This window comes from Sinocyclocheilus grahami, unplaced genomic scaffold (genome assembly GCF_001515645.1).
Source record: "Sinocyclocheilus grahami isolate Dianchi unplaced genomic scaffold, SAMN03320097.WGS_v1.1 scaffold453.1, whole genome shotgun sequence".
Lineage (NCBI taxonomy): Eukaryota > Metazoa > Chordata > Actinopteri > Cypriniformes > Cyprinidae > Sinocyclocheilus > Sinocyclocheilus grahami.
Window position 1 is genome coordinate 1,048,509 of NW_015505632.1, and position 25,473 is coordinate 1,073,981.

General features: G+C 35.9%; 1 protein-coding gene across 1 annotated transcript; it reads right to left on the bottom strand.

The window, feature by feature from the left end:
• Window positions 1–551: 551 nt before the first annotated feature.
• Window positions 552–25,473, bottom strand: LOC107552548 (AT-rich interactive domain-containing protein 3A). The gene is made up of 7 exons (XM_016234446.1): window positions 25,405–25,473; window positions 25,205–25,277; window positions 10,741–10,924; window positions 8,342–8,580; window positions 6,155–6,442; window positions 3,288–3,377; window positions 552–1,939 (listed from the first exon to the last, which is right to left on the bottom strand). Exons 1-7 carry the CDS (start codon window positions 25,471–25,473, stop codon window positions 1,767–1,769), a joined length of 1,116 nt encoding a protein of 371 aa, XP_016089932.1. The 3' UTR covers window positions 552–1,766.

The following is a 25,473-nucleotide window of genomic DNA, read 5'->3' on the forward strand; positions in this document are numbered from 1 at the left end:
ACCAGAAAGGCTATGATTAAAAACTGGCTGCTGTGATTAGGTTGTTGGCACAGTCTATAACAAATGAGGTAGATGTGTGTTCATTATATATTCCCTTCTTTGGTAAAACAATACAAAATAGAAAAGAAAAAAAATCCAGTGATTTGTTGAAAAAACATTTTCAAGTGGCTTCACAATAAAAAATAATAGAAATGAAATAAATGAGGTATATCTTGTTTTCATAATCTATTATCTGTGTACAGGTTTGCAGGATTTGTGAGGTATTGGGCTGTAATATGACTTTTTCTTTCTTTAAATAAAAGCGATGTTTCTGAAAGCACTGAAACAGCCCAAGTTTCAACATGAAAGGAAGAGAATAGAACTAATAATAAATACAACCTGAAATTGTCTACTGAATTCTAAAAAAAAAAAAAAAAGACACAATAATATCTTCCCATTTCCTTACCAACAGAAAAGAGAAGAAGAAATAAACACAAGTGTGAGCAAAAAAAAAAAAAAAACGGAGAATGGAATAAAGAACGAGAGGTGAACTCTCAAATGCAAGTGCATTGTTGAAAACGTAATGAAAGCTGGATTCTATTCACAACATGAACTGATGCCTAAGATGAGCCATATTCAGCGCGATCACGGCACATAATCTTCTTCTAAAGAGCCTCTCTTTTCTGGTTGAAGACTTCAACCGTTTTGTTTATGATCAACGTCCAGCTCACAGTCACACGTCAAATATCATTTGACCCTCGACTTCTGAAACCTGTATTAAGCAGTGTGACCTGTTTTTCCGTCTACTAAACCATTTAATGAACACTTTGCTATAAAACATGGGCTGAGCTGAGGTGGTGGAAAATCATTAAACACTGTCGACAAGTGTTCCCCAAATAACTCACTAATCAATGGAATATATTTCCAGGCATGAGAGAATATAGTAGACATAATCCTGTCTGCTTTCCTCCATATCAAGCTAAACGTGACCGATCTCGCATTTATGATTCTCCCGGTCTTTTAAAGATTGTGTAGATGACTGCTCTGATGGATATAATGATATCTTTTCTTTACAAACATATATTTAAGCAGTAATACAGTAAATAACTTTTTCTCCCTGACTGTTTGATGCCCAAGTTAAATGGGATGTGCTTTGCTTAAAATCAAGATGTTAAAATATCAGCTTGATAATTCATTTTGGTAACTTTCTGATCATTTGCAATGGCATCGGATATGTGTGATGGTGGCGATAAAAATCTGCACGAGTTGTTGTAACGCTATCAAATAAACCGCTAATATGCTGCGCTTTTTCTCTTTGGTACTAATAGCTGATAGTAGCTCTTGCTGTTTGATTCAAGAATGCAACAGGTAAAGATGAAGATGCCAAAACTTCAGGATCAGTGTAGGAAAGTGAAGAATCTGAGGAACATCCTGTCCTCTCGAGCGTCACACCGCTCCTTGTGTTCATGGCATTGTCACACAGTACGTTTTAGTCGCTGAATAACGCATCCTCAGAAGAAGAAAATCACAAGCTGCAACTTGCTGCATTTGTAAATGTACCACATCTCAAATGTGCAGCTATCAGCTGTCGGTGCTCAGCCTTTTGTTTTAATGGAACTTTTTTCGGTGATGGACGCTCCTGTCCTGATTGCAGGGGGAGGGTTAGAAAAACAGTAGAAAGTGTATATTGTACATTGAAGGAGACAGAAAAAAACTGGTCCAGCAGAATGACCTAAAGACCCTGCCTTGTCTGACGTCGGGGGAGAGTTGAGTGAGGTGTTGTGGGCTCAAGGGGAGGTGGCTGGACCGTGTGAGGAGGCGGTGGAGGAAGAAGAGGAGGACGGCTGCATTTGGGTGCTGAGCCCTGGGCTGCTGCTTTTTCCCCGAGAGCTGTGTTGGTGATGGATTCGCTGGCTGCCTGGCATGAAACCTATGGCTGGCTTACGGGCAAACAGGACCCCTGCAGTCAGCAGACACATATTTAAAGTTAGTTTCTACATAACACAACATCATCAGCAGCTCAGTTACTAAATCAGTTTGTTTATATTTATTAAAAACATTTAAGTGCAATAAAAAAAAATTCTTATGCAATAAATGTGATTACAAATAATCTCATGCGATAATACTAACAGTCAAAAACAGAGGCTCAACTAAAACATGTTTGGTATGTGATCAGCACCCCCGTGCACAAGCCATTTCTATATTTTGGTACAAATATTTGAATATTTTTACATTTCTATATTTTTTTTAATTTGCAGAATACTGAAGACGCAGTACCCGAAGTACGTGATATCTGTATATTGATTAAGTATCTAACTTTTTGTTAAAATCTAGTTAATAAATTAAAAAAAAAATTAATTCCATTTAATTCTCGTGAATCAAAAATGAATTAATCACATATATTAAACATTTCTGAGAATATCTCCTGAATATCTAGAATCATTTCAGACATGATAGGATTGGAAGGCAACTAAATCGTAATTTAAGCAAATCACAGATTGTTTTATTTTCATAACTTTGAACATAAGCCTGTCACTGGCAAGCCATTATATCAATCTGTCTAAAGTAGACTTTTGTGCCATTCACACATATCTTTAATTTCTGGTCTATGCAAACATTTGATCTTTTTCAGTAACATGCACCATAAATTGGTTACATTTAAATGTTTAAATGCATTTGCTTCTTTTCATTTCTGCCCCGTCTAGCTCTTTTTACACACAAGAATGCATCCTGTGCAAACTGTGCTACAGCTCAGTGCAATTTGGCAAGGACGTGATTAAACTCATTCTTTTTTAGGTTTTTAACATGAACAAAGCAATTAAAATTAATTAATTTATTGTATTATTATTATTAAAAAATTAATTGTATTATTTCTTATATAAATAATTGGGCTAAAGTAAAGCATTAAATCATTCACCTTAACAAAAAAGCTGTACAGGGAACAAACCTTCAGTAAAAATGGTCAAATAGATGCCACTTCAACTTGATCTCCTGAAATGTTCCCAGCAAGCTTATGAGCCATCTTCTAGTAATTACTGTCTCTCGCACATCAGGCACAAGCACTGTATCTAGCTAAGGCGGAGGGCCTTTCTCTCGGGCACGAAAGACAATAAGCTGCATCGACCTCCTGGCGCCCAGGCCCAATTTTAAGATATTTAACTTTTTTAACTCTATTGGACTTGCCACTTCATTACGATGGATTTTATAGCAAAGACATCAAATTGTGTGGAGGACTAAGCGCGGGGGTGCTGCTATAACTTATTGAATTTCCTGCCTGCAATTACATCAGCAAACGGCGCTCTATTTACCTGTGTAGACAACCCCATTTATTTCTATTGACATGTTGATGCTGCTAATGCCGTTGGTAGACAGGTTCAATGCAGTCTCTTGTCTATCATCTGTCAAGAGAGGAGCCAGAGAGCGAGGAAGAGAAAAACTCAATATGAGCATTTATAAAAGGAACACAAAAAGCAAGAGAAGCGTGTCACCAACTATCGGCGATAACTCATGAGTGACAGGATAAGGAGGGGTTTATTAAAAGAGTTGCAGGGGGGAGGGAGGTGACTACTCTCAAAAAGATGGGGCTTTCACTTCTCTAGATAGAGAACGGCATGGGGCGTCTGTATCATAAATAGAACAATTCTTCACTGCAATCAGACTGTTAACATTACACACTATTTATTCATCAGAAATACATCAAGTAGGAGACCATTAGATTCATTATTTTGAACCAAAAAATGGATACAGCAAGAAGTCAGTGGCTGTCAGGACTTTCAGTTTTCACTCTGTCATTACTGTGGATGTGCAGGTAAACACAAAATAACATTTAATATAATCTTTAAATTACAGAGGGTTTCTGTGTGAAAGTCTTGCCCAGCGTTATAGAATTATGCTACATTTTCCCACCATACAGTATAAAGAGGCTCTTGTTTTACGGGTGGTATAAGAGTAACTGTCATGCAGAAGACAACAAAACACATTACTCATGACCAGCCTGCAATCATGGCACACACTCTGTCATTACATGAATGAAGGTGCACTGAATCATTAACATTAAACAAATGGCTTGATAGAAATCACTCTTCTTCATCAGTTCTACCATTCATTTACACTTCATTAGATGTTTAATTTTTTTCAGAATGTCTCATAAACGCTTATCATTCTCTGTGACAAAAGAGACAACTTGTTCTAGTGTTATAAAATAACAAAATAATATTTGTCATTCATTAACAATTATTGTTTTAAGAATTTCTGATAAACCCATATTATTCTCTCACAGGTGACACTGATCATAGTGTAATAAAATAAAATAAAATTGTCATTCATACATTTTTCATTAAAAACGTTTTTAATAAATTCCTTCAGTTTGATAAGGGAAAACCTGGAAGGCTAATGTTTTGTCATGACAGTCAAACCCTAGTAAAAAATATACAGACTAAAATGCATTTGAAATACATTTATTTCATGCTAAGTATACTACAAATACATTTACATATTTATGTACTCAATAAAAATACCCCGCAATTGTACTTTTGGTATACCAAACTGTTATACTTAAAGTCTGCTAAAAAGGAACAACTAATTTTGTGCTTTTCAAAAACGCTTTAGAAAACTGATTCAGGCCGACTAGCAAAACAAACTTGTAGCCAATCAGCAGTAAGGGGCGTGTCTACTCATGATGTGGCGGAGAGGGAGGTCAGTGCACAGGACAGACATTAGCGAGCCGAGTGACAGAAAGATAGAGATGGCGGATAAAAAACAAAAGAGAAAACCGCCTGCGGAACAAAAGAAAGCTTAAGGCAATAAGGCAAGAAGTAGGACCAGTGTAAATATCGGATCAGCTTTCCAGCGCTGGAGAGAACTCAAGGAGCGGAAGACCTGCGATCAGACGCAGAGGTTGCTTTGTTTCTTCTCAATAGGCGAGTAACACTGTGTCTGCGCCGCAACAGCTAAAGTCTGTCTAGTACACTGGACGCGACAAAGCGACCGTTGAAAATCATTTGAAATTTGTGTCAATACATCATGAATAGAATGCAGCAGCACTTTTCTGTCGGGGATTTGTCCTGTCATGCAGCATCCAGTGTAGACCATAGATATGTATATATATATATATATGGTGTAGACAGCATCACTGATTATAATGAGTTCCATAGTATTTTGTCGCGCCGCGTTACTCGCGTCCGGTGTAGACACGGTGCAACATTGGTATTGCTTTGTTTCACAGAACTAATCGTTGCCTGGGTTGCGTACGTATGTGTGGGGCGAAGCTATCAAAATAGGGGCGAGACCCTTTTGGGGTAGGGGTGTGTTTGTTTTGGTGATTTCAAATGTCAACATTGGCTACCAGAAATCGCTTACCCCACCTTTAATGCACTTTAATTGTGCGGAAGTAGTGCTGAAGTCCAACTAAATATATACTGAAGTATATTTGATTGTGCTAAAGTGGAACTATTGTAAGTGTACTTCAGGTACACTTTAAATATCTTGCTATTCAAAGACCATACAATCCTCATCAATAGTGACCATTAAAACACATTTAGGCTTAATATAAAAAATGTGGATTGTGCACTAATACTCCAAATAAAGTTGAATTATTATTTTATATCAGTAAGTCTCAAGCAATATGTCAGTAAATATGTCAACAGATTTGAACTATATTTAATATGAAATAAATGTATTTTACTAGGGAAGCTAAGGCTTTCCGAGCTACCACTGGCAGTTTGTGATAAACTTCTCTGCCCTAATCTACATTATTTGACCCACAATGCGCTCTCTCATCTCACTACTTACTTTATAGGTAATTCTAGAGACACAATTCACTTTATTGTCATTTACTTTTAATGACTATTGTCATTTAAGTCTACAAACTGCTGCCATTTCATTCATCTTTCAAATTGCTATTAAGAAAAAATATACTATGGAAGTCAATGGGGACCACAAACTGTTTGGTTGCCCACATTCTTAAAAATATATTTTATCTTTAAAAGAAGAAAGAAACTAAAACAGATTTGGAACAACTTGAGGGTGAGTAAATACATTTTCATTTTTGGGATGAACTACTGTATACTTTTACATTTGAGCCTTACAAAGTAAAAAAGAAAAGAAAAGTAAATTACAATAAAGAGATTTTGGTGAAAGCATATACTGAACATATCTTTGCATTCCTTGCACCCACCTCTATTGTTCAGTTTGATGTTCATGGGTAGCTGGGTTGCCATGGCGAAGAGATTCTGCTGTAATGCATGTTGCATTATCCTCTGCTGCTCCTCTGCCATGAGCATCACTTTCTTCTCCGGTGGCTCTCCAGACTCCAGCTTCTCCCGCAGCTGCTCCAATGCAGCCGCCTGCACAGCTGCTGCAGCTGCAGCCTGAGCCGCAGCCGCCTGAGCTGCACTGTGGTGGCTGGCCAAAGACACAGGGATGCCCATCCTGTTAGTCAGGCAGCTGGACAGCAGGGAGTCCTCTGTGGAGCAAGAAAGCATCATGAAGTACTTTTCAAACTTTTTTAGGTGACAGAACACTTATATACAACAAAACAAATATAGTGGACCATCTAACATCCTAAATCTTGGAAATTTCCTACTAATTTAAGTACAGTGGAGGACCTTGAAATATCCTAATTTTTACGGTGCTTAATTTTGCCACACTGGACAGTGAAGCGTAACAGTTCACAGACAGAAGCCCTTTATCACAAATGTATGTAACACAATGTTATAAGTTGATTAATTTAATGTTTTTTTTTTTGCTTTTTGTGATTATATTTACACTTCTGTTCAACAGTTTGGAGACGGTCTTTTTTCTTCATATGTTTGAGTAGAATCAGAAATACTGTGCAATATTTTAACAATATCAAAAAGAACTGTTAGATCTGAATATATTTTAAAATGTCATTTAATCCTGTGATGGCAAAACGGAATTTTCAGCATCATTACTTCAGTCTTCAGTGTCACATGATCCTTCAGCAATCATTCTAATATACTGATTTAGGAATCTTTCGTACCATTATAAATGTCCTTACTGTCACTTTTGATTAATTTAATGCATCCTTCCTGAATAAAAGCATTTATTTCTTACAAAAAAAAAACAAATCTCACTGACCCCCAAATTTTGAACGTTTTGAATGGTTAGTGTATGTTATTCTTTTGATATTTTATTTTATTTATCTGACATTAATTTTGATACTGTACACCTGATTCACTTAAAGTAAATTATACTTAAAATTATATATTGTAAAACAGAAAGTGTAAAGGAAAGTTATTCAATAATCTGAATACAGCATTATATTCTACAAATTTAGGTTTATAAATATGCTACATCCTCACAGGGAAGTATGAGTATGAAACACAAGTCATGAGATCTATTTAAAGCTGCTTTGTAAACACTATAAATACTGTCAGATTCGCAAGGCTCTTTGATCCTTAAAGTTGCGTGACTTGTCTTTTTCCATATGGGCACATTATTGAATCATGAAGCAGCCCATGTCTCTTTGTGTTTCATTTCTCCTGCTGGTGTGATGCGGAAACTGGCAGAGTGGGCAAGAGGAAGTCCTGCAAGCTGTTTCCTGTCCGCTCTGATGACCATTCAGGCCACAGTGTGGGATAAGCGTGAGTAAGATGTGGCAGTGTTATTGTGTAAGAAAGATGACTTCTCCTTTGGAGGATCGAGGTTGTAATTAAAATAATAACATTCAATTTCCTGATGAGGAATAATATTTTTCTTTCTCTTTGTGTAGTCTTTCTCTTTTTAGGCAGTTGTGGCCTAATGGATAGAGTTGGACTTGTAACCCGAAGGTCGCAGGTTCCAGTCTCCAGTCTCAATTGTAGGTGGGGGGGAGTGAATAACCAGCGCTCTCTCCACCCACAATACCACGACTGAGGTGAGACCTTTGAGCAAGGCACAAAACCCCCAAATGCTCCCTGGACGCTGCAGCATTGGCTGCCCAGTGCTTCGGGTGTGTGTTCACGGTGTGTGTGTGCACTTGGTTGGGTTAAATGCAGAGCACAAATTCCAAGTAAGGGACACCATACTAGGCCACACGTCACGCCTTTTCCTTCCTCCTTTTTTCTTTTTGAAAATCAACAATCAATAGAATGCTATTGTTTTTAAGTGGGATTTTCTTTGTTATATTATGCCTAATTTAATTTTCATTTTTATTATTTCATTTTATCATGTTATTATTTGATCTATTTTTCTTTGTACTGTAGTCTATATTATTTTATTGAAACAGCAAAGAATTATTGTAAAATTATGTACTACTACATTGGGAAAAAACATACTTGAAACATTAAAATTCACCTTAATATTAAAGTATTTTGACATTGAAAAAAACTATGTTGTGAGAAAGGGAAATACAAACACAAACCTTTCTTGATAACAGAGGTCATGTGCCCGCCGTTGGGAGTGGGCATGCTGATGTGGGGCATCTGGAGTTTTGGGGAAGCCAGCAGGGTGGGGGTGCCCACGGGGGAGTAGTTAAAGAGGGTGGAGCCATAACTCTGTCTCCGGCCTTCGCGACGGTTGCTGTCGATAGCTGCCTGAAGCTCCCCGGGAGAGCTCAGTCCCCGCTTTTCACATTCATAAGGATAGAGGTACTTCATATACCTGTAGACAAGAAAAGACAGAACGTGAAGCACTGTAAATAACACTATAGCTACAGTAATTTACATTTGCCCTAAAAAGTGTTTGGATACTCAAGTTACACTGAAATAGTAAATATCGGTCATACTTTATTTTAAGGTCCAGTTCTTGCCATTAACAAACCATTAATTATGGCTTTTGCCTCAATAAACTCCTAATTTGCTGCTTATTAATAGTTAGTAAGGTAGCTGTTAAGTTTAGGTATTGGAAGGATTAGGGATGTAGAATATGGTCATGCAGAATATGTGCTTTATAAGTACTAATAAACAGCCAAATATGTTAAAAATGCTAATAAGCAAATAGTTAATAGTGAGAATTGGTCACTATACTAAAGTGTCACCTAAATATCAAACCTAAATAGTGGCATCTTCAAATAAATGCTCAGGATCTTTACTCAGAACAAACTTCACATTTCTGAGCCACTTTTTCTGTGACATTTGACTCAAAGTGATTGTTATGCATGAAGTCAGTTCTCCTCAAGTTCACACAGGTGTCATAACCATTGGTGTAGTTCATAACATTAACTATATGTTCCACTGACAGCTGACACCAAAAACCCTTTGCCTTCACATTGAACTGTACATCTATTATTTTCATAGTTATCCTATCATTTATTTAATTCATTTTCAATGCATAGACAAACTACATCCTTTACATTTTTGAGAAAAAAAGGACAGAAACATTACACTACAATGTAGTGAGTGCACATTCTTCCTCTCAACAGTGCTTTGAAACCCAGATTTCTTGCATTCCTCTATTTACATGACCGGGATGAGAGCCCATCTGTCAATTTTTTTTACTAGGTTCATGATCAACTTAATAATGACTGCCTTCAAATTCCATTGTGTTTTCTTATGACAGCCTACAGGGCTACATGAGAACTGGATGCCTTAGAGAATAATGTAATTGAGTTTGCACAAATTGGACTTGCACAAACAAGTTGATGTGTTCCCCAAGTACGTCAATGATTTACACAGAAAGTAGAAAAACATACAACATGATGCTTTCATGGAAGGAGTTAAATATTTGAGTCAAATGTAAAATTTACTAAAATGCATAAAGTTGAAATCTGTTTATGAGGGGTGCAAAAAATCTAATTAATTATATGACAACAGTTAATTAATCAAATGAACTGCAATTAATCACATTTACACTACCATTTAAAATTATGGGGTCAGTATATATATATTTTTAAATAAATACTTTTTATTTATCAAGGCTACATAAAATTTATAAAAATTGACAGTAAAGACTTTTACATTGTTATAAAAAATATTATATTTTGACTATTTAAAATAAATGTTCTTTTGAACAACAACAACAAAAAAAATCCTTCTGAAACACTGATAGTAAGAAAAAATGATTTCTGAACGAACATGTGACACTCTGGTATAATGGCTGCTGAAAATTCACAAGGAATAAACTACATTTTAAAACCTTAAGATATAAAACAGCTATTTTAAATTGTAATAATTTCCCCACAATATTACTGTTTTACTGTATTTTTGATCAAATAAATGCAGCCTCTGTTAGCATAAGAGATTTCTTTCAAAAACCTTTCCTACCCCAACCTTTGAATTATAGTATATTAATGCTCAAAAAACACTCCAGACAATTCATATTGTGTTAGATGAGTAAAGCATTAGTCAAAAAGCAGCTTTAGAAATCAATATATTGTCCACAGCAATCCATTTCGCAATCAAGTGTGTCAGCGTGTCTTAGCGGTTGTTCACACACAATGCGTTCTTTTGTTCGGAGTCTTTATACATACGCAAAATGTCTTTGGTCATTACATTAAGTCTTACTTTCTTTAGGTTCTTTCACCCTAAAAGCCATGTTTTTGACAAAAATGAACTGTACTATATTAAGTTAAATAGCGAGCCTTTTTGAATTGACATTGTGCTGATTTAATAATGTACAATGCTTAAACAGCATTAGTGTTTGCTTGATGGATCTCAATTTAGCAGTACAAATCTATCTCTTTCTTACTTCTACCGAACACTGTCAAATACACTGCTCTTCACTCTCTTTATTTTAAAAGCAGGTAATTGAATTGGACAAGATAGACAAGAATCAACTGGCAGTTATCAACAGGTTGTTCCCGTCTGAAGTTATCTCACTCACTGTGTTCGGAGGGTGAAAGCCGCACTGGTGATGGAGGTAGGGAGGTTCAGGCCTTTGGTAATCTCGCGCCATATTTTCTTATTGATGACTTCCACTAAGCCGCCTTTTTCGGTGACAAGCTTGTAGAGAGTGTAGAGATCCAACACCTGCTTGGCCATGATAGGAATCCGATTCACTGGAGTCCCTGCAGGAGCCGGGGGAAAAAGCACAATATCCACAATCAATGCCATTAACTCAAGCTCATTGACGGGCCTCTCGGCCGCTTATAATGCCAATCAGTCAAGCATAAGTAAAACGTCCGACAGCTTCCCACTCCACTTAGCAAAAATAACACTTTTTGCCTTCAGTTTTGACTTTAGTGAAAAGAAAGACCTGTGGCTTCTTATTTATGTAAAAGAAAAAATCTCAATCATTAAAAATTCTCCACACTGTATACTCAAAGTGAAAATCATTTATCATGATCTAATATGCACCATAAAGCCTGAACAGCAGTGGAGATAATAATTTTGACTATAAAGCACAAATGGCTTTTTAAAAGAGAACAAAAGTTGCCAAACATCTAAACTCTCGAATGTCGATGTTTAAACACTGCTCTCCTTTCCTCTGCCAGTTCATTTGTTGAATGGAAAAAAAACCTTGGTGATAATTTGTGCTCACGATTTAATGTTAGGTTGTAATGTGCAAAGAGGATAAGCCCTTTGTGTGCATCTGAGACCGCCTGACCTCAAGATAATTAACCTGTATTTTGCTGATAGAGTTCTATTGTGCCCATTGGATTTGCCATAATAGCAATCAATACGTAGAGAAATATAGAGCAAACAACAGCAAGCAGAGTCACAGTCTGAAAAGAGCAAGGAGAGCAGAGCTATGGTCTATCAAGGTAAAAACACATCAATTAAGACTTGTAATTACGGCTTCATTTTGCCTCTCTGGCATGTGAACTAAGAGACACTATTAAAACTAAAGATTTATCTGCCTTCTCTCTGAGACAATGCTGGCATTAGATCTAAAGTAGCACAAACGTCTAAAACAATCGATCGATGTTTCTAACTTCTCCTCAAACTGACCACACGAGTCCCTGAAGTAAAAGTAAGTATCAAGGGTCTTGATTTGAAAAAGCCGAAATGGTTCAGAGTGGTGGTTTTCATCTGGGTTTGATTCAGAGCACATACTTTACACTGGAAATCAAGTAATGACCCAACACAGTACCAATATGTTTATTGTACCAAAAACAAAGAAAACCGTCTTAACACTGAAATGTATTAAATACAAATAATTTAGATAAGGTTAATCTTGGTAGAACACTGTGGCTGGCAAAAAAAAATGATATTCCTTCATCTGCTACAAGTGACATTTTGTGATATTAGCCAAAATGATGTCAGGTAGGCCTATATAATATGCTTTTCCCTTATTTTCAAACATATTAAAATGTATTAACAATTTTGTAAGCAAATTGCATAGTTGTGCCTGGAGTTTGCGGACATCATTTTTGGCCAAGCTGACATGCAAAGCTTGCTCTTATTCTTCCCAGCCTATAATTCAATCAATCATTGTGGTGGGGGTTAGTAATATGTGCTGTAATATACAGTAGACATAATTTTGTGGGTTTTAGAGAAAATGCAAAGAGGAGGGATCTGTCCTCTGCAACCAAGGTGGATATTATCATAATGGCTAAATCTGGTCAATTGACTATGGATATTGCTCATATGCTGAATTTGAATGGTCGCAATGTCCGCCGATTTATTGCAAAACACTGTGAAACAGGTACCATGCAGAATGGGCCAAACAAAACGATTGAACGTTTTGACAGGAGCTAGAAAATCACCTCCGTGTGTGACTTCTTCAAAATAAAAAAAATGCTTCAACTTCAACTTTTTCTTCAAAGTTTTTGGGAGGCTTTGCAAATCAGAATAAAGGGAGAACTAATAAAATATCTGTAGTAATAACTGATTGTACTGTATTCAATGTATGCCTTATTTCCTGTGAGCTTTTTGCATAGTAAAATAAAACCATAATTCCATAATAAGCTGTTGTTTACCTTTTTCCCAGTACAACATACTGTATTCCTGGTTTAATTGAACTTTTATGGCCATTCAAAGCACTTCTGGCCTCTGTGTGTGTATGTGTGTGAGTATAGGTATAAATATATTAATTGTTTTTCAAAAAGCAAAACTAAATCCAAAACCTTCCCTCCTAACCCACTCCTTACTTAACACACCTTCAAATGTACAAAGTTAAAACACATTAATGCACAAATAATTATTTATTCCCATGCACAAAAGGCCAAGCGAAATGAGGCTGGAGCAATAAATAAAACTTGACTCCACAAAAGCCGCCTTTGGACTGAATCTGAACCTGGATAAGTGTCTTTAAAACAAGATTTACGAGCGCTCGATTTCTGAGCTGATGTATTCATCTCCTCTAGTTCCCTGAATAAGATGCAGTGAATAAAGGCCAGTACGAGCTTTTGTCATCCCAAACAATTTGATCAGGTCATGCATCATTATGACAATGAGTGATTGTGGAGTGCAGAGAAACACGTTTCGCCGAGCTCACATAGCAGCCTGCTGTTAATTGCTCACTGGCTAAAAAGGTTTAATTGAAAATGTGCTGAAGGGAATAAGCTGGTGTTGGGGCCAATCATCTATGTGGCTGCCTTCATCAGCAGTCTGCGTTTTAATCATTCACTTCAGCCAGATAATGGAAGGACAATGTGCCTGCGATTGCTCGGTCTTCCGAAGCATGAAATGAAGGGCTAATTTGTAAACACAACACTAGAAAAAAACTTGATCTGTTGTGTATAAAACAGGCAAATTGCACTGACCAACAAGCCTGAGTAAGTCCTCTATGATGTGTTTGTCAGGAACACTAGGTAGCTTTACATTACATTTATTCATTTGGCAGATGCTTTTATCCAAAATGACGTTTAAGCAACGCTACACAGGTAATTCTTGCAAAGGAGCTAGTAACAGGTTTGCCTACATGCTTTCCATTTCACTACAAAAATTGCAATCTCTTCCTGGGTTGAAAATGTACTATATGTATAAACATTGAGCTGAAAAAGACAGGCCAGGCAATCAACTTCAGTTGCAAAAAAAGTGTGTGTGTGTGTTTGTAAGGGTGTAATGGCACACAAACAAGACGGTTCGGTATGTACCCCGGTTTTGACAACATAGTTTAAATATGATTTATTTTTAAATATAAAAAAACAACACTCAACTTATAAAACATGTAAATTGCACATAATAAACTTTAAATTAACTTCTAAATTATACAATTTCTATTTGTGGTTGAAATATTAATTTTCACAGTGGCTGTCATAACATGTTTCATAACAGATTTATTTAAACATACTTTAAATAATTAAGACATCACTAACAGGTAAGGTAAAATAAAATGCTCTCCTCTAGACTTAATTTCTTTAGCGAACTAACGATTATTTTAAAAATAAATCTACATTATGTTTTCTTTTATTGCAACAAAGTAGATGGTTATAATTAGCCATCTATTTTTACTTTACATACATGTTTTTGATTAATATGATTAAAATGGTTCTATAAGTCTTAAACTTTTTTTTTTTAAATAATCAGTGCTGAAAAAGCAGCGAGATGCATGAAAATAGTCAAAGACATATATTTAGTGCATGTTTAAAAACAAAGACGACTGAAAAGAAGCACTTTGTGGAGCAGCCAATTGTAGTAAATAAGCAGAATCAAAATCTATACTTTCACTATTAATTAAAAAAAAAAAAGTTTTTTAAACATTTTCACACACTTCAGGGGTGTGGTTTGGGAATGCGACTTCCGTCCTATGGAAAATAGTGAAATTAGAACTGAAAATAAGGTAGAAACTAAAAGACTCATTCTTCGAGGCGGCTCATGGCCTTTCATTCTCTTCATTAGTATTTCAGGTAATTATGAAAGTGTCGAATATTGATTTATTCAAAAGAAAGTGCTGATGCTGCCCTAAGATGTGATCAATTTATTGTTGCTTCCCTGTGGGAATCATGAATCAAAGTGGGAATTTATCAGTTTACAATGGGCAATAACACTTGCATTGTTCCTATTGCTTAAAGATTAGGGGTCGTAAATGAGCCCATCACTCCAAGTCTCTTCCACGATGGACGTATTTATTCTTCAGAAGCCATCAAGGCAACTTAAAAGAAAAGGATTCAATTAAGTGATTTACATCAGTTGTTTAAATCTCATTTCTCTTCATATAATGAGACCACCATAGTATAGCCAAACAAAGAAAGTTTTCACTGATAAAACCACCATAAAACAACAGTCCATGTTTCTGAAATCTTTCCTGGAATCACATGATATCTCCATTTTGACAGAGGTATAATTTGCAGTACACGTTTCATTTACAGGTCTCAAACAGCTGGTCATAAATACTTCTTTCTATATAAAGCTCTCTGGGGGAGCAGGGAATATCATCTACATTCTTCCATCAGTGGAGTTAAACACAGGCCTGTTTGTGTTGAGCTGTGAAATAGAGGCAGCCATTCTGATGTGAAAAAAGATACGGCCATCTCAGTACACAGAGGGGCTTGCGACAAACGATTCGTATTTGACAGGTTATGATTGATGATGGCAAGGTTTCGGGGGACACTGGGAAGGCCAGTGACCTCTGGTCTCAGGCCAGGCCTACAGGGGACAACAGTCCTGGCACGAATTCACTCACAGCGGGGGAGAACCTTTCGTGTATTGCTTTTTAATGTGTTCAGGACACATAGTGAAGCTGAGAAGACTTCACCAGAGTTTTCATTTTCTTACTATCGTCAAACTGTTATTTGATCCAGTGACTGAACTGATGTAGAACGTCATTCTGGGAAGGAAAATGCTGATTTGGAAACATTCTGCATTTTGACTATGCAAAATGAACTACGTATCACTTATTTTTGTGAATAACTAAAGAAGACACTTTAATAAGGAGTGTGTTGTCCATTTTTCCTTCAAGCATTTACAAAAAATAAAGACTGAAATTACTGCATTTATTTGATCAAACAGTAATAACAGTAAAGCAGCAATATTGTAAAATATTATTAAATATTGTAAAATATTATTACAATTTAAAATAAGTGTTTTCTGTTTTAATATATTTTAAAAAGCAATTTACACCTGCCATAGCAAAGCTGCATTTTCAGCAACAATTACTCCAGTTTTCAAAGTCACATGATTGTTTAGAAATAATTATTATTATCACTGGTAAAAACAGTTGTGCTACTTCAATATCTTTACTGCCACTTTTGGTTAATTTAATTCATCCTTGGTGAATTTTTTTTATTAATTATTATTATTAATTACTAATTAATAACTATTGCTTTGTTCATTTAAACTTTGGGCTGTTCCTTACACAAATCTATTGCATACAATTATATAGACTCATATGAACTACTTTTAAGAGTCATTGACTCTCACACATTTTTCTTTATGTTTTTGTTCTTTATTATTGCATGGGGTAAAAATTCTCTCTTTTTTCTCAATAGAAAAACATCATGAGGGTAAATTATGATAGGTATTTCTTTGTGGGGTGAACTACTGCTTTAAGCTTTGTTAGTACCAAAAACAAACAAACAAACAAAAAGGTTTTTAAATTGCACAAAGCCACTTATTAAAACTCAAAAAGCTTGCATTATAGATAAGCGCACAACATTCTATGCCATTCACCGAATACAACATTTATTTTCAGGCTCATGGAAGACACACTGCAGTTCAAAATACATGTAAGACAGTGTGTCCTAATTGCATTCTGAAATCTGTACTAGGTTGAAGCTCAGATTGCAATGTAACCAATACTTGTCAAAGATCTAAATATGAACTTGGTATCACTGATCATTGACCTTTTCTCTATTATAGTGCACTGCTTAAATTTACCTACCAAAATAACGGCAGGTGGATCGTTTGCATCATGTCGTTCATCTTACTCATGTCAAACATATCAAAATAAGGCTATTGATCACCCAACATCAGACATTCAGTTAATATGTAAATTTAAGAGAGAACTGAAGACCACAAAATGGTTATGTGCAGTTCTAGCAGCAAATTGCAAAAAAGCCACAAGTTAAGAAAACACTTAGTGATAAAAATAAAATGAAAGTACACAATTGCAATTATTACAACGAATAATAAAAACAGTACATTTAAATGTTACCAAACATTATTTGACAAAACATTTTTATAGTCATAAAGCCATAAAGCTGTCAACCCCCAGATATTTGTAATTTTAGTCTATCAATATATAGTGTATTTCAGAACATCTGGAAAACCAATTAATTGTTTGTTTATCATGTGCTCATTTTTAATTTTATATAATTTTTAATTATCATTTTTATGAAGACATTCATATCAGCATGAAACCAACCTTCAGCAATACCATTATCGATCCCTAGGGGTTTGTGAACCCCCAGCTGAAACACATTCTAAAGTAAAACACTCTAAAATAATACACTTTTACTCCATAAAATCATAAACACAACATAAAGCAGTGCAGTATTTGCCAGGGAATATTTGTTGTCAAAGTGTCAAAGAGCTGCAAAAACAACGTTCAGGAAAACACTCTCAGCAAGTGCAGCTCTTAATAAAAGCTGTAACGTGATATCAGATGTTTGTGCTTCCATCTCAAATTGCAACATGGCATTAATCTTATTCAATCCAAATATGTCTTGAAATCTCATTTATAATATGCATCATGTCATTTGTAATATGATCCTTACCAAGTTTCAAACAAGAGAAACCACTAACGGTGTGCTGCAATGAACACCTTTATTTCAGTGGGGGCAGCACGGTTCAAGATCTCACAGGAGCAAGTGGTTTCATTCCGATTCTGATTATCGATTCTTTTCGATTCCCAGTTTCGATTCCAATGTGATTAAATAATGATATCAAACATTTATCCTGTGTCTCTTATTTGCAAACCATTTATTGGAGCTGAATACCATGAACAAAAATCAACAGGCTACATAAAAACTGGACTCTTTAAGAGCTGTTTGTGAGCAAAATAGAACTGCACGATTCTGAATACATTTTTTTCTTCTTTTTTTTCCCCCAATGGATGTTGTGGTTTTTTCATGATTCTGAAGAAAAAACATTAGACAACTAAACAAAATCACATGTAATTTATGAATAAATGATTCAATGACTCACTCAAGTTGTACTTGTTTCAATACTGGATGAATCAGCATTCTTGAATGAATCTCTTGTATGATTCAAAGACAAATACATTTTAACGGCCGCTTTTCGCCACCTACTGACGTAACAATGTATTCGATAAATCTTCATTTGAAGTGTCAAATTACTTTCAAAAGGTGATTTACTATAAAAACTGGACTCTTTAAGAGCTGTTTGTGAGCAAAATAGAACTGCATGATTCTGAATAAATTTTTTTCTTCTTTTTTTTCCCCCAATGGATGTTGTGGTTTTCTCATGATTCTGAAGAAAAAACATTAGACAACTAAACAAAATCACATGTAATTTATGAATAAATGATTCAATGACTCACTCAAGTTGTACTTGTTTCAATACTGGATGAATCAGCATTCTTGAATGAATCTCTTGTATGATTCAAAGACAAATACATTTTAAAGGGGTCATATGATGTTGCTATTTGGTGTCGATTTTGTGAATTTGGTTAAATTGTGTTTATGCGGTTTAAAGTAAAAAAAAACATTATTTTCCACATACTGTACATTATTGCTTCTCCTCTATGCCCCGCCTTTCTGAAACGTGTAGATTTTTTACAAAGCTCATCAGTCTGAAAAGCAAGGTGTGCTCTGATTGGCCAGCTATCCAGTGCATTGTGATTGGCCGAATACCTCAAGTGTGTGACGGATATGTTACGCCCCTTATCAGCATTCTTGAATGAATCTCTTGTATGATTCAAAGACAAATACATTTTAAAGGGGTCATATGATGTTGCTATTTGGTGTCGATTTTGTGAATTTGGTTAAATTGTGTTTATGCGGTTTAAAGTAAAAAAAAAACATTATTTTCCACATACTGTACATTATTGCTTCTCCTCTATGCCCCGCCTTTCTGAAACGTGTAGATTTTTTACAAAGCTCATCAGTCTGAAAAGCAAGGTGTGCTCTGATTGGCCAGCTATCCAGTGCATTGTGATTGGCCGAATACCTCAAGTGTGTGACGGATATGTTACGCCCCTTACTATACTGTGATGCCTTGTCCCGGCTGGAGCGATGAGACAAAAATATGAAAACCCATTACAAACGAGGCATTTGTTGCATCCAGTGGGGACATAATTACTGATTATAATGACTTATACTGTCTTTTTACGAGTTGCGTTGCATAAAACCATGTCTGCATTTGTGATCGGAGAAATGACAAACAAGCGCTACTCTACACTGCTCAAAACTTTATAGCTGTTTACAGCTACTCTCTTTAGGACAATGGCAGTGCAAACGCAAATTTAAATGTTCAAAATGTACTCTGCACGGACGAACCAAGTGATCACAACATTGATCGCACACGTCAAAGGTTGAGGAATGAAACAGACGAATCATTGTAATTTAGGAATAGAATCACGTTGGTGTTTGAATTGTGTTCGTGATCTTTAATGATCTATTAAATTAAAGTGCTTTGCTGGTGGTGACACCTCTCTTGCAACATATTTAAGCTATCACAGATATTATACTTAGCTTTTTTGGCTTCTGATCGCAAATTTAGCCAAACTTTAGATTAGCGAGCAAGGTCCTGGTAGATCGCTAGGTCCGGTCCTCACAGATGAAGAAAAAAAAGCGCATAGGAATCGATAGGCGGAATCGAAATTTTAATTTGACAACAAGTATCCGATTCTAGAATCGGAATCGATTTTCGATTCCCAACCCTACTTAGTACTACTGTAACTTTGACTTTTTGACAGCTAAAAAAATACACAACAAATACAAGCAAAATCTCTGTTTGAACAGTAGGTGCACTTTCAGAAGTGCAATTTTTCTCTATACTTCAGACCTAGATTTACAAACCCCAGATACCCAGTGACCCCAGAACCACCCCATCTATTAGCATCTGTAAAAAAGGATTTTTCAAAGCTGTAAATAAAGTTTACTGGAGTATGCGTTACAAGAAAAAAACTATTTCAGTCTGTCTACTTCAAAATTTTATTTAATTCAACGTGTTACTTGCTTCTTCTTGGTTACTATTTGTGAAATTTACTACGCAATTCCTAGATAAAAAAAATATGCACTTTAACAAATTATAACAAACTGTTTCGCCATCAAATCCCTTTAACAAATTTAGTTGCGAAACAATTTGTTTTAATTTGCAGTTAAAGTGCATATGACAGGTATCGTAAGCTAGAGATTACGGTTTATAAAGTTTTAAATATGGTACATCGTATGATACATCGATTCACTTCAGAAGTCCTTTATTAACCCTCCAGAGCTGTGTAGAGTACTTTTATGATGGATGGATGCACTTTTTTGGGCTTCAAAATCTCTACCCTGTTTCACCGCTGTTATAAAGCTTGGAAGAGCCAGGGCATTTTTTAATATAACTCTGATTGATTCGTCTGAAAGAAGAAAGTAATATACACCTAGGATGGCTTGAGGGTAGGGCTGAACGATTAACTGCATTTGCGATGATATAGCGATATGAAACATTTAGATTTTTCAATCGCAGAGGCTGCGATTACACGGTCACGTGACAGGCGAGAGTAAAGAGGTGTGTTCGACTTGAAGATCAGATCGGTGTATGACATCAAAGTACGGCGAGCGAGAGAAAGCATAAGGAGATGTCCCTGCTCTTATAGCTCTCGCAGTGCTTTGATGACACACCCATCGGTCTAAGCAGCGCTGCTTCAAGTCGAGCGCGGGCCATCAGCAGAAAAAGAAAAGAAATAAAACAGTAAACAGCCAAAGGACGTAACTTAGAGTGGGAGATGGATCGGTTTGTGAAAGCGAAGAGAAAAGCCATAGATGAAGTCGCACAGACCCAGGCAGGTGCTGGTCATTTAAAAGCTAAATACAGAAAATATGACAAGGCATATCTTGCTCTGGGCTTCACTCACCGCGTCTATACCAGACGCTACAGTTGTGCGTCGCGCCGCAACAGCTCTATATTGGATGCGACAAAGCAATCGTTGCAAATCATTTTAACTTTGTGTCAGTACGACATAAATAGAACAAGGCATCAGTTTAATGTCGCGCCGCATCCAGTGTAGACAGCGTCACTGATTATAATGGTTTCTACTGTATTGTGCCACTCACGTCCGGTGTAGACAAGTTGTTTAATGTCGTTGGTGAGGAAAGCCTGTGTGTGTGTCCTATGCCTTAGCGGACAGCAAGAAACACACACAAAAAATTTTTTTACAGAGAGAGAATAATAATAAGTTATTCTCTCTATGCTATTTTTCAATGTTTCAAGTGATGCAGGTGTTTTTTTTCCCTGTAGGTTTTTTAAATTAAAAAAACATTAATTTTTCATAATGTTTAGTGAAATTATTTGGTAGTCTGGCGGGGGGCACAACCAAAAAAGTTTGAGAACCAATGGTCTAAAGTTAACAGACAGTGTTTAAAAAGTGCAGTGCACATGTTTACATGTTTATTACAGTGACTTTGAATTACCTAAAGTAGTGTGGTAAAGCAACAGGTTTGTTTTTATATTTCTGCAATCTACTTTAGTTTGTGTGATTTGTTACTGACTTTCATATTAATGTTTACACCAGGCTTATTTGTCAGTGCTTTATGTTGTCATAATTATTACATGCTCACAAGGTTGGAAGTTCAACAAATCAGTCAATATACTACTGTGATTGTAGTTGTTAAAAAAAATGTCATTCATATCAATTCATGCATCACCTAATTTCATCGTAACATATAGGCCTGGCCTACAGAAAAGAACATTTATGAATAATCTATCTAATCTAAGTGTGTTGGTCATACTATACAATGATTTATAGCTTGTCTTTTTTGAATAATACAGAACATAAAGAGCTTTAAAAAAAAATTGCATATTAAATCGCAATTGCAATATTGGAAAAAAAAATCACAATTAGATTATTTTCCAAAATCGTTCAGCCCTACTTGAGGGTGAGTAAATAATTAGGTAATTTTCATTTGTGGGTTAAATATCCCTTTAAGTGTCCTAACTGAGCATGTATCACTAGACAGTACTGTGAATCCTCTGTCACAATAGTCTCGTCTCTGGTGATGAACAGTTCCAACTGTCACTGATGAACCACCATATTGAGTGACAAAACTTAAGATGGTGGAAGTTAAATGGGAGTTCCCATTCTATTCATGCTGTCAGTTACATGGTATGATAACAACTATAAAAGCCTCTTGGTCATTTAACACCATGGAGTCATGATTGACAACACAACAGTAAAACAAGTATGGCAGGTAACCTGGATCATGTCATTTATGAGAAGAAAATCCATAACAGATGTAATGAAAAAGACTTCATCCTAAAACCTCTGGGTTTTCGTTTAATGATTACTACTGAGAGCTAACATTTGCATATTTTATCCAATCTGTGTAAATGCAAGTGAACTCTTGATAAGTGCACTGGGTGTTCTGGTTTACAGTCAATACAGATTTAGACATCAAGCATAAGAACAGAGGCAGCAGGGATTAGATTATATTTGATCTTATGCTTGAGCTGACGGGAAGAGCTTCCCTTCGCTGTATTCAGGCATTTTTATGTCATGGCATCACCAGACTGGGTGACTCCTCGCTGGCTGTCTCGAATGGATTGGCCCATAGCACAATAACAACAGCATGAACCGCGATAAAACCTGCCCTGCATTCCTGTCATCACAAATTCAAACAGATGAGAAAGAGCTAAATGACAACTCAGCCCTCTCTGTCATCTGTTGTCTCTCAGGGAAAATAAATCAGATATCCTGTGACCTGTAACTGCCTCAAACACTAAACCAAAGCACCAAGAGGGGTTCTGTTAAAAACACCAAAATCTGTTGCTAAGATGGTTTGACTAGTCAAAAATGGCCACACATGATGTATAAACAACTGTATTACAAAAAATGTGTCACTGGTATGGAAAGCTTCAGAAAAGATACTTAACATACTGTGAAAATGAAGCACAATTGTTTCAATTAAATTAAGATACATTATGAGCAGATTATAATTAATAATGCTACAACTTTATTTTCTTAATATTACTCGAAAGTTTTTAACTCAAAATACTACAACTTTTATCTTGTAATAATAATAATATGCTTGGCTCATTATTTTATGCTTAATTTAGGCATTTTTGTTTATTTATTTAATTTATTGTAATTTTTACGATATTCATTTTTATGTGGCACTTTTTTGTAACTGAAACATCAGTAAATGTTATTATTAGAATGAATTATAACATTTATAAAATTATATAATTCGTTCTAATAATAACATTAATGGAAGTGAAGTGACATGTGGCCAAGTATGGTGGCCCATACTTGGAATTAGTGCTCTGCATTTAACCCATCCAAAGTGCACACACACAGCAGTGAACACACACCGTGAACACACACCCGGAGCAGTGGGCAGCCATTTTTTTTGCTGCAGCGCCCAGGGAGCAGTTGGGGGTTCAGTGCCTTGCTCAAGGGCACCTCAGTCATGGTATCGAAGGTGGGAGAGAGCGCTGTACATTCACTCCCCCCACCTACAATCCCTGCCGGTACGAGACTCGAACCCACGACCTTTGGGTTACGAGGCCGACTCTCTAACCATTAGGCCACGACTTCCCAATATAATAATATACATATTTATTTTATGAAATTAAAGTAATCTAATACTGTACATTTTTAAACACAGCTGAATCTCTCCTTCAAAACCTGGATCTAACTACATCATAGCACTGATATATAGTATGTACTGACAAAAGCACGAAATGAGCTCTGAATAGTCAGCAGTCAAAATGTTGTGAGCTATTTAGTAATGATATATATTATACTGCTGACAGGCTGCAAGGTCAGCAACACACAATACATTTACATAGATTTTGTCGAGATACTGCCAAGTACTTTTAGTGTAATGTGTAAGGAAGCCACAGCCTCAACTGTTAGAAAGGCATATCTGTCATCATTCATGGACTAAGAGAGTGTTTCTTTCCCAATTCTTCTTTCTCAGAAAATATCTGATGCGCTTTCTGTTTGTCCTGCAGACAAAATGCACATAAGTTCATAATAAAACTTTTCAGTCATGCGCAAAGTATATTTCAAATGAAATAGGTTACTACAGCTGTGGTTTTTATGTACAATAAACCCCAAAATAAATGTAAATAAAACAATGGAAAAAAACTCTTTCTGATGAACATAAACAAATGACTCAAAACAAATGGTTTTATTGTGAAATATTATTACAATCTAAAATAACTTTTATATTTTGGTTTATTTGATTTTAGATAAAAAAAAATTATCTGTAGCTATGAAAATAAAGAAAACTTTTTGCTCACAGATCCTACAAATGTGTAAGTCTTTTAATTGTGTAGGAAAAATATCAACTTGGATGTAAACCAAAATTATAGTGAAAACAAACCATATTACCAAAACAGAGCCACACAAATGTGTACGTTTTTAATTGTTTAGGAAAAAATATCAACTTGGATATAATCCAAACTTATAGTGAAAATAAACCATATTACCAAAACAGAGCCACACAAAACAACAAAAACAGTCCTGTGCACTTAAAATAGCTCTGTCCTGTCTTGGAAAGTCATCAAAGGCTGTAAACTTCCTCATAATGCGCAAGGCCATTAAAGTTCCTCTATTTCCTCTATAAAATATCGGAGGCTGATGTCTGCTGAAACACCTCGGTGGGAAAAAATTCTCAGATGATGTACCTCCCTCCTCAATAAAGCATTAAAATTCATTATGCCACGGCCGGCTAACATAATACCAGGATGCTGGCTTCCCTACCGTGGCAAGGTCATCCCCTCGAGGATGTTTTCACATAATCTGAGAGTAATTATAAAACAAACAGCAGAAGCCGTTGTTTCAGATAGTATCAGGGGCAGAAACACGCCACAGTGGCAGCAACACTTCAGAGAAACCTGACAGTTCAAGCAGGAAACCTGAAAAAGCCTATCACAATAGTATCTACACATTCTCAGCCTTTACCAAAACAATAAACCCTGCATTTCTATTGTTGGCATGACTGCAGATGGGTGGTTAGACATTTATGATGCTTTGTTTTCATACACAGGTGGCAATCAAACCTACTTATTTTAATTGTTCCTATAAAAGAAGTCCCTCGTTATATTCTTTAAAAATACAGAAACCCTTGTATTTACTTGTTAAAAAATTTCTTATTTAGTTTTCTATCAAGAAGAGTAAATTCAATTTCACCTGGAATATGTCCAAAATATCGCCAGCAAGCCCTATAATTACCCATATCTGAACATTATCATCTAAAATCAACATATGGTTTTGCAATGTGGGTGTGATTGGGTGTGTGTTTCTTCTGACATTTGCGATCTGAATAGCTGCACATAACAAGACTCACCTCTTTTTTGCATGAAACTGAAGAGATCATCGAGAAACTCCTTTCTTTTCTCATCATCATCCAGTTCGTACAGCTGTGAAACGAACAGAGGGAGCTTTGTTAGTATTTTGAGGATTTTGCTTTAAGTGTGAAGCATATACAGCGCTCCCCTTCTATCCTTAAATATATCATATTAAGGCTGGATGCTGATACATTCACACCAGTGGAAAAACCACATGCATTTTAAGGGCGCTTTTCCCTTTATTGGCATATCCATTATGTTTTCTCAT